This window comes from Phragmites australis, chromosome 9, assembly GCF_958298935.1.
Source record: "Phragmites australis chromosome 9, lpPhrAust1.1, whole genome shotgun sequence".
Lineage (NCBI taxonomy): Eukaryota > Viridiplantae > Streptophyta > Magnoliopsida > Poales > Poaceae > Phragmites > Phragmites australis.
This window is the reverse complement of record NC_084929.1, coordinates 3,089,729-3,108,266: the sequence shown is the minus strand read 5'-3', so window position 1 is coordinate 3,108,266 and position 18,538 is coordinate 3,089,729. Positions and strand designations below refer to the sequence as shown.

At 45.1% G+C, this 18,538-nt stretch overlaps 2 protein-coding genes across 2 annotated transcripts; both read left to right on the top strand.

The window, feature by feature from the left end:
• Positions 1–7,428: 7,428 nt before the first annotated feature.
• On the top strand, positions 7,429–12,607 carry LOC133928408 (uncharacterized). Its single transcript, XM_062374729.1, is given in 4 exon segments — positions 7,429–7,778; positions 7,904–8,008; positions 10,165–10,291; positions 11,548–12,607. Coding segments are annotated over 4 exon segments (681 nt in total). The 5' UTR covers positions 7,429–7,547; the 3' UTR covers positions 11,766–12,607.
• Positions 12,608–13,256: 649 nt separating this feature from the next.
• LOC133928407 (benzyl alcohol O-benzoyltransferase-like) lies at positions 13,257–15,062 on the top strand. The gene is made up of 2 exons (XM_062374728.1): positions 13,257–13,821; positions 14,073–15,062. Exons 1-2 carry the CDS (start codon positions 13,390–13,392, stop codon positions 14,958–14,960), a joined length of 1,320 nt encoding a protein of 439 aa, XP_062230712.1. The 5' UTR covers positions 13,257–13,389; the 3' UTR covers positions 14,961–15,062.
• The last annotated feature ends 3,476 nt before the right edge of the window (positions 15,063–18,538 follow it).

Here is an 18,538-nt window from a genome sequence, read left to right as displayed (position 1 = left end):
TTATAAATAGAGTCAACTCTCTTCTTCTATAATAATATCGGCATCACTGGTTCCATTCTTTTGAAAAAAAGAAATGCGCCAAACCTAGATTGAGTTTTCTATCTATCTAAAAAATTTCTAACGTTTTTAATAGAAATTTAATGGGCTTTCGGTCCTCATGCTAGGGCTACAGCCGTGACAGTGCTAGGCTTGGATCCCCCCCTCTTGGATTTGGCAACAGTAGTAAGCGCACTCATGAATCAGACTACCTGAGTGCATGTTTAGACCTATAGTACGGAAAAATTTATCAGTTACTACTTACTAGAAGGATTAAACTATTTTTCATAAAATTCTTATGAAATTCTGGTAACAGTCATTTCACGGCCCACGGTCCATCACTAAGCACAACACAGGCACAGGACGACACGATTAGGAACGGGCTAAGACGGACCGGCACAAAGATTCAGGCCATGCTTGAACTGCCACTGGGCACGACAAACCAGCATGGTACGGCCCGGCACAACCCGCCAAGCATGATCGGCCCAACAGGTACGATCTGGTGTAGGGAGGCACGATCGGCCCACGAGGCACAATTGGCACACTGGCCAACAAACGATACGATCAGCCCAGCCAGGACTGTGCCTATTTAGCCTGTTTATTTTGAAAATATAGTTATTATTTTTTTGAAAATATAGTCATTTTTTTTACCGTTTGAGCTATGAAAATACGGGAAAAAAATCACCAAACTTTGCCTATAAATAGAACGCCCCCTATTCTACACCAAAAATCTTGCTAGCTCTCTTAACGTGTTCCTCTCATTCTTCTCTCAAGTGCTTGCAAAGTTGTGATAATTTGGAAAAAAATTATTGTAATTATTGCCAAAAATTCATGATTCGGCTTCCAGTTTGATTGAAGAAATCGAGATACAGAACTACAAACTTTCCATCTAAGTTCATTGTTTTAAATATATTTATTTTTCTATTCTTAATATTCTAATTTCTCTAGTCTTAATGTTTCTTTATTGATCTATTCTTTCTTTATTGATCTAGTCTTAATATACCCCTCCCTTCCCAGCGCCTCCCACCTTCATCAGCCCATGCTAGCTCCCACTCCGGACCCGACAGCCACCTCTTACGCCGCGTCCTCTCCAAGACCGGCTTCCCAAACCTCCAAGGCACCGGCTTCCCCGCGGTCTTCGACGGTGCAACCTTTCCGCCCCGTGGGACGGTCGAAGGAGGTTTGCTGGCGAGACGACTCTCCTGGATCCGGTGGTCTCTCCGCTTCTGGCGACATGGGCTCTGGGCGGACGTCCTCTGCTCGACCCTCCTATTGCGACATGGTGTTGGTGTTGGTTCCTTCTGCGGCGGGGTTACCCATTTCACCTTGCTTGCGTCCGGTGGAGGCTAAGCTTCCCGGTCCTATGCAATCGATGGTGACAAGTCCCGTACTCATCATGTCTCTCTTTGTTGGGTGCCTCGGCAGCTGGGTCTTACCCCCTATCCAGTGTACGCCACCCTTCCTGGTGTGACATGTTCCTCTATCCCGTCGTCCTCTCCTGGCGCAGAGGACTGGAAGTTTGTGGTGGGCCGGCATGCTCGTTGTAATCGCCTACGCCAGCCTTGTTGCCCTCGTAACCCCGTCCCCGTCGATCTTCGTGGGAAATGTTTCAACTGTTTTTCTCAGAGTCATCGTGTGGCGCAGTGTTGACAAAGCACCCGTTGTTTCTGCTGCAAGTATCTCAAACATCGTGCCTTCGAGTGTGTTCGTGCGCCGACGTCCATGTCTGTTTCGCCTTCGACGTTTGTGCCTCCGAGGTATGTCTGGAGTCGACTCTCGCTGCACGCTTCTTCATCGTCTTCTTCCAGCTTGGCCTCACAGTCTTTCGCAATCTCAGCTGGCGGTGCTTCAGCTACGGGTGACTTGGGGACTAACTCTCAATAACGGCTAGTTTTTGAGGGGGAGGGTATAAATATCCCCTCACCCCTCCTTCATTTGTTGCTGAACAACTCATGAACAAACTCATTTATAGCCATTCAATAGCCCTCCTAACTCCTCTAAAGCCTTAATTCTTTGAAGATTTGGAGAGTAGGGTTGGGAAAGTGATACTAAAGAGCTAGTGAGCTTAAATCCAATCTTGAATACTTGAGTTCATCGTCAAGCTGTCGATCCGCGTTCTTTACTCTTGGAGCCTTGAGCTCCTAGATGGTTAGGCGTCGCACGGAGAGCACCCAAGCTTGTGAAGTGCCCCGGGAAGTTTGTATTACCTCAATAATTTGAGTAAGCAACCCTAGCTTGATCTTGGTGGTCACTTAGGTGAGGAAAGGGTTGAAAGAGATCTGGCTCTTTGTGAACTCCTCAATGGAGACGTATGCACTTCTTTGTGGAGTGGCTGAACTTCGAGATACAAGTTCTTGTCTCCTTTACTTTTTGTGCACTTTCTTATTCTAGTTGATTTTGGGTGATTTGCCCCGATCTACTTGCTTGTGAGTTTTTAGTTGCAAGTTGTTGATCAATAGGTCTTTAGACATCTATTAAAACATGTGGTAACTCATAGACTAAATTAGGTTTGCTTAAAAGTTCTTAGTTTTTCAAATTTCCTGACTAGACCAGAGTATCCGGGTCTGTATAACCCGGAGTCTCCATATTTACCCGGAGTATCCGGACGTTTTAATCCGCTGTGAAGTTTTTAAATTTCAGGAAACGCCTATTCACCCCCCTCCTCTCTAGGTTACATCTCGTACATTCAAAGTGTTGTGTCACCTTGGTTTTGGTACTTCTTGATGGAGATTAATTGGAGGGTTGTTAACCCCAGCTTCTACTGAAGTCCTTCTTAATGGGGTGCCTGGAGAGGAAATTCAGCATCAACGTGGTTTACGGCAGGGAGATCCTCTATCTCCATTGCTCTTTATCATTGTTATGGACGTACTAAACAGCCTCATCCTAAAGGCTTGCAACAAAGGACTTTTGCAGCCTCTATCCAACAGACCACATCTTCACTGTGTTTCCTTTTATGCCGACGATGTGGTGTTATTTTTGCGGCCGGTGCAGTCGGATTTGGAGTTGATCTTGGATATTTTACATCTCTTCGATGCTGCATCAGGACTAAAAACAAAATATTCAAAAGAGCAGTGTTACTCCAATTCAATATGCTCCGGATGATATCTTGTTGATCCAGCAGTATATGCCATGTGTAATTAAGGATTTTCCTTCCAAGTACCTCGGTTTACCTCTATCCATCAAGAAGTTATCAAAGACACAAGTGCAGCCAATTGTTGATCGTGTTGCTGATCAGTTTCCTGGATGGAAGGCTGATCTCATGACAAGGGTAGGTAGGCTTGTGCAGGTTAAGGTCGTCCTCACTTCGATGATTGTTTATCTTGCCATTGCCATTGATCTTCCACCTTGGGCTCTCAAAGCGATTGATAAAATTCGCGATTTTTATGGAGAGGAAGAAAAGAGGCCAATGGAGGACATTGTCTGATTGCGTGGCCCAAAGTTTGCCGTCCTAAGGAACTTGGAGATCTTGGCATACATGATTTAAAGTCTCTTGGTTGGGTAGTAAGGATGAGATGGTTGTGGTTAAAGAAAACGCAGCTGGATAAACCTTGGGCAATATTCTTAGTTTCGGTGCATACTAGTGTCAAGGCTTTGTTCTCTGTTTCATTAGTTACCAATGTTGGTAATGGATGTAACACCCTGTTCTGGATAGATCATTGGCTGCATGATAAGTCGATTGCTGATTTTGCACCACATCTGTTCGCCCTTGTTCCAAAGCGACGGGCCAACAAACCTATTGTCCGGGATGCCTTGGATGAACACAGTTGGGCTCATGACATTCGGAGGAGTTTATCTGTGGCTGCTCTATCGGAATACCTTGATTTGTGGGTCCTACTATCTGAGGTTGTGCTTCAACCTGAGGTGCAGGATGTGCATCTTTGGAAACTGTCAGCTTCTGGCAATTACTCGGCACAATCAACTTATGAGGCCTTCTTTGTAGGTGCAGTTTCTTTCGAGCCTTGGGAGCTGATATGGAGATCTTGCGCGCCAAGGAAGTGTCAGTTTTTCCTTTGGCTTGCAGTGCATAATAGATGTTGGACGGTGGATAGGCTTGCTCGGAGAAACTTGCCCCATCCGGAACGGTGTCCGCTATGTGATCAAGAAGAGGAAACTATTCAGCATATTCTTACCTCCTGTGTGTTCTCTATACAGTTGTGGTATTCTTTGTTTCAACAATTTGGTATCCCAGACTTGTCCTTAACACAGGAGGACATAGTGTTTAGTATTTGGTGGATCAAGATTTCTGATTTGGTTGCCCAGCCATTAAAGAAGGGGCTGAACTCCCTAATCATGCTTGGGGCTTAGTTGCTTTGGAAGCATCGAAATGATTGTGTTTTTAACGGTGCTTCGTGAAGTGTGCAGCGGGTTTTGCTCTTAGCCAGTAGGAAGCAGTTCTTTGGGGATTAGCTGGTGCTAGGGATTTAGCTCAACTAGACAGAGAGTATGTTTTGCTGTCAGTTTTGTAGTTGGTCGTTTCTTTTTTTAAGGGCGTGTGTGTGCTTTTAGTGTTGGTTGGGTGTGTGTGTGTTTAGGTTAGTGTGTGTTGTATTTCAAACTCTTTTTTCCTCCTTAATGCAATGATGTGCAGCTCTCCTGCGTATTAAGAAAAAAATATAGTCTTAATATATTTTTAAAAAAATCGTAGTTTCATTCATGGATTATGATACATCAATTGATCATAATTTTTTTCTTCAAGAAATAGAAGGGAATTATGCAGCCTTTGATAGCAGTGGAGGGGGTGACAGTGAAAGTGAAACTCCAGCAATAGCAGCAGCTGAAGCTCTATCGTCAGACCCTACAAGTGCACATGAGTCAACAAGTACCGGCACAAAAAGATCAAGACCCACTACGTCTTTAGTGTGACAAGATTTTTAAAAGGTCTATAGAGAAGAAGACGAGGTCAAGGTAAAATATGCTAAGTATAATATACACAAAAATGAATTATCTGCAAAGTCTATAGGTGGAATGGGGCACTTGAAAAGGCACGCTACAACTTGCAAACAAAAGGCTAGAGTGAGCATGAGTCAAACAATGCTGCATTACAACCTCACCAATTCTATTCATCATTGGTATTACAACCTCGACAATGCTCGAGCTTTGTCGTTTCATTGCAAGAGCATATCTACCCCTAAACATCAGTGAATCTATTGTATTTGAAGGTTTTATTAAGAAAGCTCATAATCCTAGGTTTTCTAGTATTTCTAGATAAACAACAACTAGAGATCTTTTTAAGTACTATAATGAGTGTCGTTACAAGCTTAAAGATCTTTTGCAAACCTGTTCTTTTTTGTTGCTTTGACCTCAGACATATAGTTAGGTAGGGCTACACAAAATTATCTTAGTGTAGTTTCTCATTTTGTGAATAATGATTGACAACCATAAAAGTGAATAATAGGATTTCGATCGATTGAACACATTCAGACTGGTGAAAATATTACAGGACGCATAGCACAAGTAGTAGAAGATTTTAGTCCCGTAAAAAAAATCGACAATTACTTTAGATAATGCTAGTGTGAAATCTAGAGCAATGGATATTCTCACTTCACTCATGAATTCATATGCTGAATTTTTCTTGTTACGTCAGCGTTGTGCCTATCATATTATTGATCTTATAATAAAATCTAATTTAAAGAGGCCGCAGCGATAAATCAATGATTTTTGTGCTGCAATCTCTTGTGTGAATTCTAAATAATGAATTGTAGCATATAACCATGATTGTGTTGCAATGGGAGTGCCTAAACGTAAGTATGCTTTGGACATGCTAGTAAGGTGAAACTCTATTTGATGCTAAAAAATGTTACTCCATATAAGAGCCCATTTTCTATTTTCATTCATACATACTATCATCAGCATGAGAGCCAAACACTTCTCGCAGACTAAAATTGATATGTTGCTGAAAAGATACTAAATTTTTAGAACTCTTTTATGATTCCACCATTGTTATATCATGAGTTTTTTTTATCCAACATCTTCTTTAATTGTGCATCATATTCTTAAAATTGCTACTCATTTGAACAATTATGAAAATGACATGCTTTTAAGAGATTGTGTAGTTACTACGAAAACTAAATTATTTAAATATTGAAAAGAAATTCCTATGTTGTACACATTTGCATTCATTTTAACAGAGCTAAAATCTGAGTTTTTAGTAATATTCTCTAACTTCTAGGTAATACTACTGACCATGATTATTCTAGTTATTTTATAGATGTTCATACTAAATTATTTGATGTTCATAGTAAATATGAAAGCAAGTACGTTGGAGTTTACTTGTAATGACCTCCACCAACAACCACAATAGGTAAGAAGAAACCAACGTGGGTAAAACTATAGGATGAAAGTGTTGGTGCTTCTTCAAGGAGTCCAAATTCTTTGTCACGATCGTCTTTAGGCATTGTAACACCAGGTGGAGAGCTAGCATCTTTCATCGACAACAATACCGTTAGCTATGACGAAGATGACTTCAACATATCGCAATGGTGGCATGAACACACGTTAACTTATCTGTGATTTCCCTATTAGCACGAGATGTGCTAACGGTTCCTGTATCGATAATTTCTTTAGAGTCTACCTTCAATCTCTACAAAGTAAGATAATCGAGGAGAGAAGAATAAATCTTATAAGTAAGATAGTGGAAATACTCACCATTGTCAGAAACTAGGAAAAAGCTGAAGCACAAGTATAACACACTACAGAGAATAAAAAGCTTGAGACATCATTCCAAAATGTGTATCTAGATGTTGATGAAAACATCTAATTTTCGGAGCTAGGTTTATACTTTTTTTTTCCTTTCTAGGGTTTTCTCATATTGAGTTTTTACTTGGAAAGGTTTTAATGAGGCATCTAAAATATTAATAAAGCTCAATATTTATTTAAATTATGTGCCCATGATTTTTTTAATCTATTTTCTTGATTTTTTTTTAATTTCAGAGCTATGTTGTACTTTTTTCCTTCATACAAAAGTTTTTAATGAAGCAACCAAATAATAATAAAGCACATTAATTACGTGAGTAAGACCTTTCCATTTTTATTCCATAATCTTTTTTTTGTTAGTTTTTGATTTTTTTTCTAATTTTTCATTGGCCCAACCGTGCCTGATAGGCCGGCCATATCGTGGGCTGACCCGATACTACAATAAGGCTGGTGGGTCGTGCCGTGAGCCGCCGCTCATGCTCGTGGGCAGGCACAAAACGGCACGGCAACCGGATCATATCCGGTGGGCCGTGCCTAACAGGCTGGGCTGTTTTTTACCCTAGATGGGCCAACCCATTAGGCCCGGTTGTCATATTTAGGATCCAAATGTCATTGGCACTTGGTGGCAAATCTTTAAATTGCCAACTGAATCAGTGGCGGAATCTGAAATCCCTGCTAAGACCTGCCATGTGCCATGACGAGGTAGTACGTGTACGGTGAACCGCAGAGTCGTTCGGAGTCTTCGGGCCCACATATCAGTGAGATGCGCACGGGCAGCTCCCCATCGAAGTGACGGCGCGGCCGAAGCGCGACCAACCATGGCGGCGGCAGCGACCAGGGCGGCGGTGGAGAGCGTGGTGGCGAAACGGCACAACGTGGCGAAACGGCACAACGTGGGGACGCTGGCGCGGAGCTTGACGGCGTTCGGCGTGGCGGAGGTGGTCGTCGTCGGCCGCCGCGACGTCAGCGCCTTCGGCAGCCACGGCGCCACCTCGCACCTCCACTTCCGCCACTTCTCCTCCCTCGCCCTCGCCCGCGCATACCTCAAGGCAAGCCGGTTACTGGGAATAAGACCCCGACTCCTTAAACCCTAAACCCTAGTCCTCTTCCCCCCTTTTCCTTCATGTTTGTTGATGTGGATCGCATGCGCGCGCGCGCGCGGTTTCGCGTGCAGGATGAGAGGGGATGTGACATTTGCGGCGTGGAGATCACCGACGACGCGATGCCGGTGACGGCCCACCCGTTCCGACGGAGCACCGCGTTCCTCTTCGGCAATGAGGTTGGTTGGATTCTCATCATCCGATACTGATTTTGAGTATTACAGCTAAATTTTGGTTGCTTGGTATGCAATTTTGGAGGGGAGGGATGGTGGATCGTGAGATGGCTCAATTTCGTGGACGGGGATGGGAATTAGTAGCTTCCAATCACATAATTTACTGCCATGTTACTCACATATTTGCATTGGAATACTTGTATTGCGCAAACACCACCACTCACATATTTGCATTGGAACACTTGTAAATTATGCAAACACCAGATCCCTTAAAATAGGTCCTTGTGATGTTTCGATCAGGCATCTGTTGAAGGCAGCATGTAATTGAATAATTAATTAGCTTCACCAAAGTGTAATTTTGAAGAATAACATATCTCTTACAAAAGTACATCTGCACCACATGATTTGTGTAGGCATTTACGTCAATTGTACAATTCCTTGGATATCATGAAGATGTTAACTATGGATGCTATTTGAATTCTGTGTATGCAACACAAATTCTACTAAGGACTCTTTTGTGATGCTGTCTTGATTTCCTCTCTCTCCCCTCCAAATGCTGAAATATGGAGATATGTTGAAATCACAATGAACATTAGCTTCAAGTTGTTTGACCAATGTAATCATAATGTTTCCTGAGGCCGCCATTTGAAGTCAGGGATAATTTTGCTTTTGACATTAAGGAGAACTGATTTTTGCTTCTGCCATCGTGTTTTATCACTTTTCATTTTTGCCATCGGTTTTAAAATTTGTTGTTGGTTTTTGCCATTTCCGTCCAGTCAAACGCTATGGACCACAGTAAGCATTCTAATTTTTTCCATAATGACAAGATTGCCCTTGCTTCTTCCCTCTGTGGAACAGAACAAACAACATAGGCGGCGTCTTCTGGTGGCAAGCACGGGAGAAGAGGACCGAAACCCGCATCCTGTTGCCTGCTGCGTGCTCGCGTTTCACTTACCTCCTCCTCCTCCTTGGCCCCTGTCACCATCGCACTCGATCTTCTCCAAGACCAGGGGCGGGGGGAATGCTGTCCGTGCAGATCTATGTCGCTGGTGAGCCCTGCGGGCTGGCGATGTGAGATGTGCAGCGCTGATGGCAGGGCTGTGCGTGCTGCGGAACAGATTGGTGTGAGTATGTGCTGACGGTGGAAGAACTGGCGATCAAAGAGAACACCTCCTCTTTCTTCACAACATCCACGCAGCAAGGAGCACCAACACTGCAACACGAACAAGCCAGAAGGCTGCCTTACCATGAGTCTGTGTTCCCAATTGACACCGCTGTTTACCTCTCTCTCTCCCTCTGCGTGCTCCCTTCTCTCAAATCCGAGCGTTGCTGCTTACTGTCACATGATAGACAAATTGATGATGCAGACAGGTTCCATAGGCTGAAGGAATTGAGGCGGCACCCTCCATATGAGGAAATTGGAAGGCAGAGGCTTCAGCCAAAAATGGGGCAGAAGCGCGTCAGCAGTGGGCGGTGCACCAGCGGGCAATGGCAGACTACTCACTGGTGGTGCGCGGGCAGGGTTGAGCGGTGCAAATTGGGGAACTCGTTGGGGGTACACAAGCGTGTGGAGAGGCAAGGAAGAAGACTAGGGCATAATTGTCTTTTTAGGCATGTACATATGGAAAATGGTTGGGAGTTCACGGCAGTGGCAAAAACGAACAACAAATTGCAAAACCGGTGGCAAAAACGAAAAATGAAAAAACATGACGGCAGAAGCAAAATTTGGTACCCCTTAATGGCAAAAACAAAAGTATCCCTTGAAGTTATTGCTCTATCACCCGAACCACCTACCAAAAGGGAACAAAAGAAGAAGAAAAAGTTAATTGCCTCAGGGCAGAAGAGTTCAAAAAAGAATGTCATGATTTGTGTTAATCCAAGTATAAGATCTTTTTGTTTGTGTTGATTTATACTTTCCAACATAAGATGTAATCTTAAGGCTGTATTTCATGCCGGAAACTTGTGTATTAATAAGAAAGCATTACTTGTAGCACAATACTCAATGATTTTTCATTCAGATGTTCTACTGCTCACTCTAATCTTCCACTTATTAGAATAAAGAAAAATTCATGTTATAGGTTCTTATTAATACACAAGTATAGCTGCTGATTTGTCGCCCTTTATTCTAACTAAATCACACCATTTGTTGTTTCATCTGGTAGGGTACAGGACTCTCACAAAAAGAGTATGAGATCTGTGACTTTTTTGTTTACATCCCTCAGTATGGTGGTGGAACTGCTTCTCTTAATGTTACGGTTGCAGCTTCAATTGTTCTCCACCACTTTGGGGGTAAGATTCCATCCTGCTCCAGTTGTCACAGCATGTTATTTTCCGGCAATTTATAATAAAGTTAACCAAACAAAATGTAGGAATTTGCAAAGCTGCAAATAGTCACATCAGAGTTTCTTTGTTGAGCTTAACTATTTTGTAGAGCTCTAGAGTGCCAAATTTCCATGTTCCCACTCTATATAATCACATATTCTTTCTGGCAGCCATGGTTGCGCAATTCTTTTGTGAACATATGTCTTCTATGGCCTTATATAACTCGGGATGGTGTAAATATCTTCTACGGCCTTACATACCAAAGTTTTTTTAGTGAAACATATATATTAGACTGAAAAAGTTCTAGTTGAGTTTTTGGTTCTACAAAAAAAATCGATTAATGTACTGATGTTAGAAAGGAGTCACAGAATTTCTACTTTAGTCTGCATATTGGCACACGGCAACATCCAAAGGAAAGCCTTATCTATTATTGTGTCTTTTGTGGTGATTTCCGGATGCATAACTAATCACAATACTTTAATTGGTTTACATTTATGTAAAGCTTGTTTAGTGGGTGCAGTATAAATATTGCTGCTGCGGCCTGCAATCATGGTCTTCTAATCCATCATGGAACCATTTCCTGGGAGATGCTAGTATTGGTTTTAGCTGTTACATATCAGTTATTGGCCATTTTTCTGTCATGATCTTCAGTTTTCAGTGTGCGTTATGGCCATATTTTGGATAAAACTGGCAGTTGTTAATAGTTGCTCAGTACACCAAGTTATGCATCTTCTTTAGCTCTGCTAAGACGAGGAAACAAATCTTTGCTATGAAAGATCAACTTACTGCTAGACTGCTATGAAAGATCAATTTACTGCTAGAGTCATACATGACTTCCTGTAAGCCCAATCATGCACCCTTACTGGGTAATAATCAACAGAAAACTTTCATAAGTCTTCATTCATGACCTCACCTGAAACTTGGGAACTGGTGGTTGTCAGTAGGTTCTATCTCAGCTGTCTTTCATTTTCTTGGCTCCAACACTATATAAAAACATTATATGTCGCTAGGATACTTGTAATCACTGTCACACATGTTCACATTTTAGATTCTGAAATTGAACTTGATAAAGTTCTGATGGTCATTTGAACATAGAATCATCGGTGACTTCACAGGTTAAACCACAGGGGCTATTGTGATGGGGCGCTTGCACCAGGTGGCTCTACATTGGTTAATTGCATTTCCTTTAGTAGTCACCTAATTTTTTGCATGGCTTTCTGCAGTCTGGGCTGGCTTTCCTGAACAAGGCCGTGAGTGCAACAAATTCACTGTAGCGGATAAACCACAGGGCCACTAGAGGGGCCTTTACTCTACAGACTAAATTGAAGCTGTGATTGAAGAGCGGAAAATGCGGAAAGAAAATGCCTGCGATATACTTGAGGAAAATGGAAGTAGCCATCCTCAGGAATCAAATGGTCTAGAATTGATGTTTACAGACTAGACGATGACTTTGGACCTCATCATCCCATCTCTGTTGTTGAATCAAGTCCCTGCATCGGGTTGATGGCGCAAATTTTCAACACTACGATGCATGATCCGACAATGGATTGGCTTTCCAGGAGAGAGAAGTAGAACACACATATTTTTTGCAGTTTCGCTAGCTTGGCAAGGAGCAGAAGGCGCATCCCTTCAAACCAAACTTTTGTGAAGCCAGGGGTGATTATTAAGGGTGTACCTTCAAACTAAGGGTACAGGTAAAGTCTATGCTTTATTCTGAAATTCTGTCTTTCATACCAGTTTTATGTCCCAAACAAGATATGTTACTTGTTATCAGAATTCCTCTGTTGTAATGTAGGCGGCTGATACTCAGCATCAGACTTCCCACTGGACAGGAAGTTGGATTATAGAATTAGAGCATCTCTAAGAGACTCTTTATTTGACTTCATATAGCCAATTTAGAGATTTGTGGGCTAAAATCATTTTCCAATAGACTTTATATCTAGCTCCCTATCTTTACTGACACCTATCCATTCCCTTTCGCTCGCTACTTCTGGGGAGGGGGAGTTGACTCTCTATCCTCTATTTTTGGCCATCCTGCGCTCCACCTTCCTCCCACACCTGTCTTCCCGCGCTAGCTTGCCCGCCCTCCAGCGCCTGCCCTCCTCCGCCTATGGTTATGGTCATTGTGAGCGGCCAACAGTAGAAGCTCGATTTGGCTACACAAGCAGTGGGATGGTGTGATTCGGAGACAAGCGATAGCGCGGTAGCTCGATTCGGTAGCGAGCAGCGGCATGCTCGATTCGACGACGAGCGACGACGGTTCGATTTGGGGACGAGCGGCGACGGCTCGATTTAGCGGCGAGCAAAGACATGGGCTTGATTCGGCAACAAGCGGCGAGGTGGTGCTATTCAGCAACAAGAGTAGCTTGATTCGACTCTTGATTCGGTGATAAGCGATGAGCAGCAGCTAGATTTGGGAATCAAGTGGTGAGTTGTTTGTTCTTGTTCTAGTTGTTTCCCCTTGAAATTCTTCCCGTTCATCTTTGCAAGGGCTAATGACGAGTTGAAGACACAATTAGCATCTATCCGTCAGCCTGGGCCGCCCTAGTCTCTACGTCGCTGGCCGCCTCTGCTCCACGGGAGGAAGAAGATGAAGCCATGGAGAGGAGGAAAAAGATGAAGCCTTGGATACTGCAGCACATGGGCCAACCTATAGATGGGTTATCTTAGGCTAGTTGCAACCCAAGTACAAAGTCAAATGTCACCTCATTAGAATACAGGGGGCAAGATATAGAGTATGTTAGAGAAGTTCCAGCGTCCAAGCAGTTCACTTGTGTCATTCGCTGTCAGTTGGCTCTGAATTCTGCCGTGCCGGGCTGCCGGCTACTTCCGACAAATGCAGCATAATTCCAGACGTAGATGGTTACCAACCAAGCATCTCAGTACTTCAAACGACGAGACCTGCGTTGCATTAACAGATCGGTATCTACCATCTCAGAATATATAGCGCACACACTTGGACATTTCCAAGTCAAAACACTTGTGGCTGGGGACGTCTAGCGGTCATATCATTCTGCACCTCATGCCGGAGCCCGGAAGCAAATGAGCACGTCCAGACGCCGGCCATGACGCTTGCCTTCGCCGTGCGCCGGAGGGAGCCGGTTCTCATCGGTCCGGTAGCACCGACGCCCCTCGAGACAAAGCGCCTCTCCGACATTGACGACCAGGAGACGCTGCGCCGGCACGTGCCGTTCGTCTTCTTCTACCGCGGCAGGCCGTCGCATGCCGACGACCCGGCGAGTGTCATCCGCCGCGCGCTCGGGGAGGCGCTGGTGCCGTACTACCCCCTCGCCGGGCGGTTGAGGGAGGTGGATGCACGGAAGCTGGTCGTCGACTGCACCGGCGAGGGGGTGATGTTTGTGGAGGCTGATGCCGACGTGCGGCTGGCGCAGCTGGAGGCGGCCGGGCTGAGGCCGCCGTTCCCGTGCATGGATCAGCTGCTGTTCTTCGCCGAAGGCTCCAGTGGTGTGCTAAACTGCCCCTTGCTGCTCATCCAGGTAAACGACTAAGCGTGCAATCTTGTCTGAGCATTTGGCCATTTGCATGCCCGTTCATAACTACAATGTTCTACTCGGCCATGTTTGGATCGGATCACATGAATCTTTTCCGAATCCTAAGGGAATTCAACTATATTCGACTAAATTCGTCCTGATAAAATTATTCTGCTGCGTGCTGCCTCAAACTGAACAGACTTTGAACCTTGCATCAAGCATGCGCTAAGCATACAGTGTTGTCCCGTGATCACCAGGTGACCCGGCTGCTCTGCGGCGGCTTCGTCTTCGCGCTCCGCCTCAACCACACCATCTGCGATGCCATCGGCCTCGCGCAGTTCATGTCCGCCGTGGCCGAGCTCGCCCGCGGCCTCCCAGCGCCGACAGTCTCACCCGCGTGGTCCCGCGAGCTCCTGGAGGCGCGCTGCCCACCAAAGCCGGCGTTCCCTCACCGCGAGTTCGACGCCGTGCGGCCGCCGCTGCCACCGCCAGGCGACATGGTCACGCGGACCTTCACCTTCGGACCAGCCGATGTCACCGCGATCAAAAGGGGCCTCCCGTCGGGCCTCCGCGACACGGCCACGACTTTTGAGGCGCTCACGGCGGCCCTTTGGCGCGCCTGGACGGCCGCGCTCAAGCTCCCGCCAGACGAGGACGTGCGTTTGGTGGTCATCGTCAACTTCAGGGGCGTGCCCGAGCTGGGGCTTCCCCCCGGCTACTACGGCAACGCGTGCATGCCCGTGGCTGTGCTGACCACCGCGGGGGCGCTGCTGGCTGGCTCGCTGGGCGACGCGGTGGAGCTGGTGCGGGAGGCGAAGGCCGCGGTGACTGCCGAGTACGTGCGGTCCACGGCTGACCTGCTGGTGCTGCGCGGGCGTCCGTGCGTGGGGCTGGCGAACCTCTTCCTCGTGTCGGACAACCGGCACGCCGGGTTCCACCAAGTGGACTTCGGGTGGGGCGACCCGGTGTACGGCGGCCCTGCGGAGACGCTGTTCGGGGTGAGCTTCCTTGTCCACGTCGGGAACGGCAACGGGGATGGCGCCGTGGCCGTCCCTGTCGTGCTGCCGGGTCCGGTCATGAACTGGTTCGCGTTGGAGGTCGAGATGCTGTTGAAGGTTAGTGCTGCAGTCTGCCGCCATGTTTAGGGCCCCTTGGAACACGGGAGCTCGATCGGATTACTGTACTGCAAGAATTATTGTGTTTTGATCACTGCAGTGACTAGTATGACGAACTAAAATTAAACGCAACGCATCTCTCACAAAAACTAAGGCATACGCCCTCCATGACGCTGAACTTACCCGTATGATCACCAGTGGCTACGCCGGCGGGCGAGCGGCGAGACCAAACGCCAGTTCGACATTGACATGTGCATGCATGAATGGATCAATCGAAGCATTCCTGACTCGCGCACGTCGTCGACATTTACATCCCGGCACGTTTGGTTCCATCGATTTCCTTGTACTTCGGGTGGAGCGACCCAGTGGAATGTATTTAGCCAAACTCTCCGAAGGTTTGGCGATCAAGTTTGGTCTTACACTTTTGTTAGTCTAAGTAGGGGTATAAATGGATTGGATATTTTTCGACCAATCTACCATCCGAAAGGATTCGGATAGCATTTCAAAGTAAAAAAATTAGATATCTATGATTTTTTCAGAGATTGGAGTTAGAGTCAGATAATTGTAGTGGATTCGGGTATAGGGAGACATGAATCCATTGGATATTGAATATCCGAGAATGAAATCGGATATATCTGAAAACTATCCGATGACTATACGAGCATGTCTTCTGAAGCTTGTAACTTTTTTATACAAAATTAAATGAAGACAATTCTTATATGAAAATTATAGCTCTTGACGAGGTCTACAATTTTAAAGTCGAGACTTTTTCATTTGAGGTGGTGAATATGTCCAAATAATTAAAATAAGCTTCAATGAGAATATTGGGCACTCGTAACTCTTCCGGCTTCGCTCCAACATGACTCTTTCTATAGGAGTATATTGCTAATTTATATGTTGAACCGCTAATGTAGTTGAGTTTGGACACTTGTAATGGTCGAACTATCATAACATATGTGATGTATATGATTATTGCTTTTACTCAATATCCGAAGAAATATTTGTGACCGACATTGTCTGCATATGACACGTCACATATTCGATTTGTATCAATCCATATTTGTGACTGGGACTATCTGCATGTGTATATGTATACGGTAATATCCATTTCCAACACCGACTTAGAGAAAAAAAAATATGAGATGGGATATAGCATCGACGATATCCATCTGTATTCGATCTGATTGCACCCCTAAGCCTAAGACAATCTTGTCACACTTTTTTTTTGTGTCAACGACGTATAAGACCCAGACAGCAGAATAGGAATCTTGCCACAATTGTGGCTACGAACCAAACATTTGCCTAACTTGTGGTATGGCCATGAGTCAAACATACCCTACATTTTTCATTTTTTTACTCTGAACTAGATTCCTGTAAAAGGCAGTGGCAAGCCACCCTTCTGATTTCGACATGCCTCCGGTTGTTGTAGACCGAGTGCTACCATCAACTTCATAGAAGTAGTGATACCGAGATCATGGTGACATGTTCATGTAGTGATAGGGGTGGATTCAATGTGGGCTACGCCCAAAAATACTTGAGAGCCCCTAAGCCCCCTCCCCCACCCCCCCACACACACACAATTTTTGGGCATGTTAGAAGAAGAGGAGGAGGAGGAGAATGAGAAGGAGGAATTGAAAAAAGAGGAGATGAAGGAGGAAGAAGAAGAAGTTGAGCTCCTATAAAATTTGACTCTGGATCCGTCACTGTGTAGTGAGATATATTGATATGTAGTTTTTTTAGTATTGGATTGTTTGTTTCTATAATATGGAGCATCTCCCTGGTACAGTGCTGAAGTATCAACAAATGGAATCCCAACAACTCTTTGGTCACTCCAGCAATTCGCCCCTACCTACCACTCCCTAATCCGCAATCCACCCCAATTTCTCCATCCAGGCTAAAACCAAACATCCAAGTAGTGGCCATGCCCCCATCAATTGAAGATGAGTGCAATGTTGAAGTATCAGCTGAGAAGTAGCAGTAGCTCTAATGAGCAATGATCCTGGAACATTATGCACCCCTAAGAGCAGAGAGGGAGCCAGCATAGCCTCACCTCTTAGGTGGGAAGGGCATGGGGGGCGAGGCCCGGCATGATGTTTGCCAATGGCGGAAGAGAGAGGGTCGCCTCCATGGCGACCATGGTAAGCTTGGGGATTCGACATAGCCCTGACCATAGACTGGATGCTCAACGGTACTCCATGGAGAGGCGGCACTTGAGAAGCATCCTAGGATGCCAGACTCTAGCTTCTGGATCCTCATCACCAGCAATGGAATGACGATGCCAGGTACTATTCCTATATCCAAACATGTCTTCCATTTTGACATGTTTTTATCCTAGAAAATTCATGTTTCACAGACCCAAACTGTCCTACTTCAACCATCATCCTAAGATAGGTGTTACTCCTCTCACCTGCCTCTAGCATCTCCCAAGAAATGTCTTGTCAAATTGAAGATGGGTGGACTATGGTTAGAGAAAAGTATTGGTGGAGGAAGAATAGAGTGAGAGGTGTTCACACCCCAATTAGGAGATTTGCTATTAGCTCTTCTTCTCCAAAGCATTTTCTTGCTAATGCTAAGCTTTATGGCTGGCGCCTTAATTGTCTGGCGAGGGATCACCATGTGGCATAGTGTCATGACCTCCCTAAATGCTAGGTCTACAGGGGTAGTAGACACACCTCATGCCACTATTCTCACCGCCTTATGGCTTCCTCAATTAAAGAGCAACACTAGAGGAACTCCTTTGTAAGACCCCTATCCCCTTCTTCTCAACTCACTACAACTAACATCACATCCATGCCTACCATGCATTGTCACACATCCACTACTAGCAACACCCATGCCACCCCAGGTTATCGCACCTCAGCTCTAGACTACTACCAATGACATAACGTTGGTTGCCATGCCATCAACCATCGCCTCTGCACCTGTGAAGTTTATAGAGCGGTGGAGACCTCATTGGAGATCCAATGACATAAGGAGATGCTACAACATTGTAACCTGCTCATCTTTGATGACGGCCATCGTAGCCTATGAGCTTCAATGATGTCATTGAGATCATCTAGTGCAACCTTGGCCTCTGGAAGTTTGAGTTCAACATCTATAAGCACCACATGTACGTCTACATGGTCACCTTCTTTGCGAAGCCAATTAAGGGGGAGGTTCAATAGAGAAAGGAGCTCAGATGGGGAGACCTGCTTCTATGCTTCTTTCCCTGGATTAAGGATAGGTACGCTGATGATGCGCCTTTACCCTACTATGTTAGTATTAGCCTAGATAGTCTATCGGAGCATGCTTGGAACCAAGAGGTAGCTACCCATATTGTTAGTGACCATTGTGTCATCCATCATATTGATGATGCAACCATCCAAGCAATTGATCTTAGGGCTTTCAAATTCTAGGCCTAGGATAAGGACTCATCAAATCTCAATCAAGTGTTTTCTCAACATAGCAAAACTCACTATAGGAGGCAAGCCTTAGATCCAAATTGACTATATCAATCCCATAAAGGTTAAGAAAGGGCTCATGTATGTCGTTTACATTCACATCAAGTACATTAACGATCTGACATTTTATAACTACTTGCCTGATGATATAGACTTCATGGCCGAAGA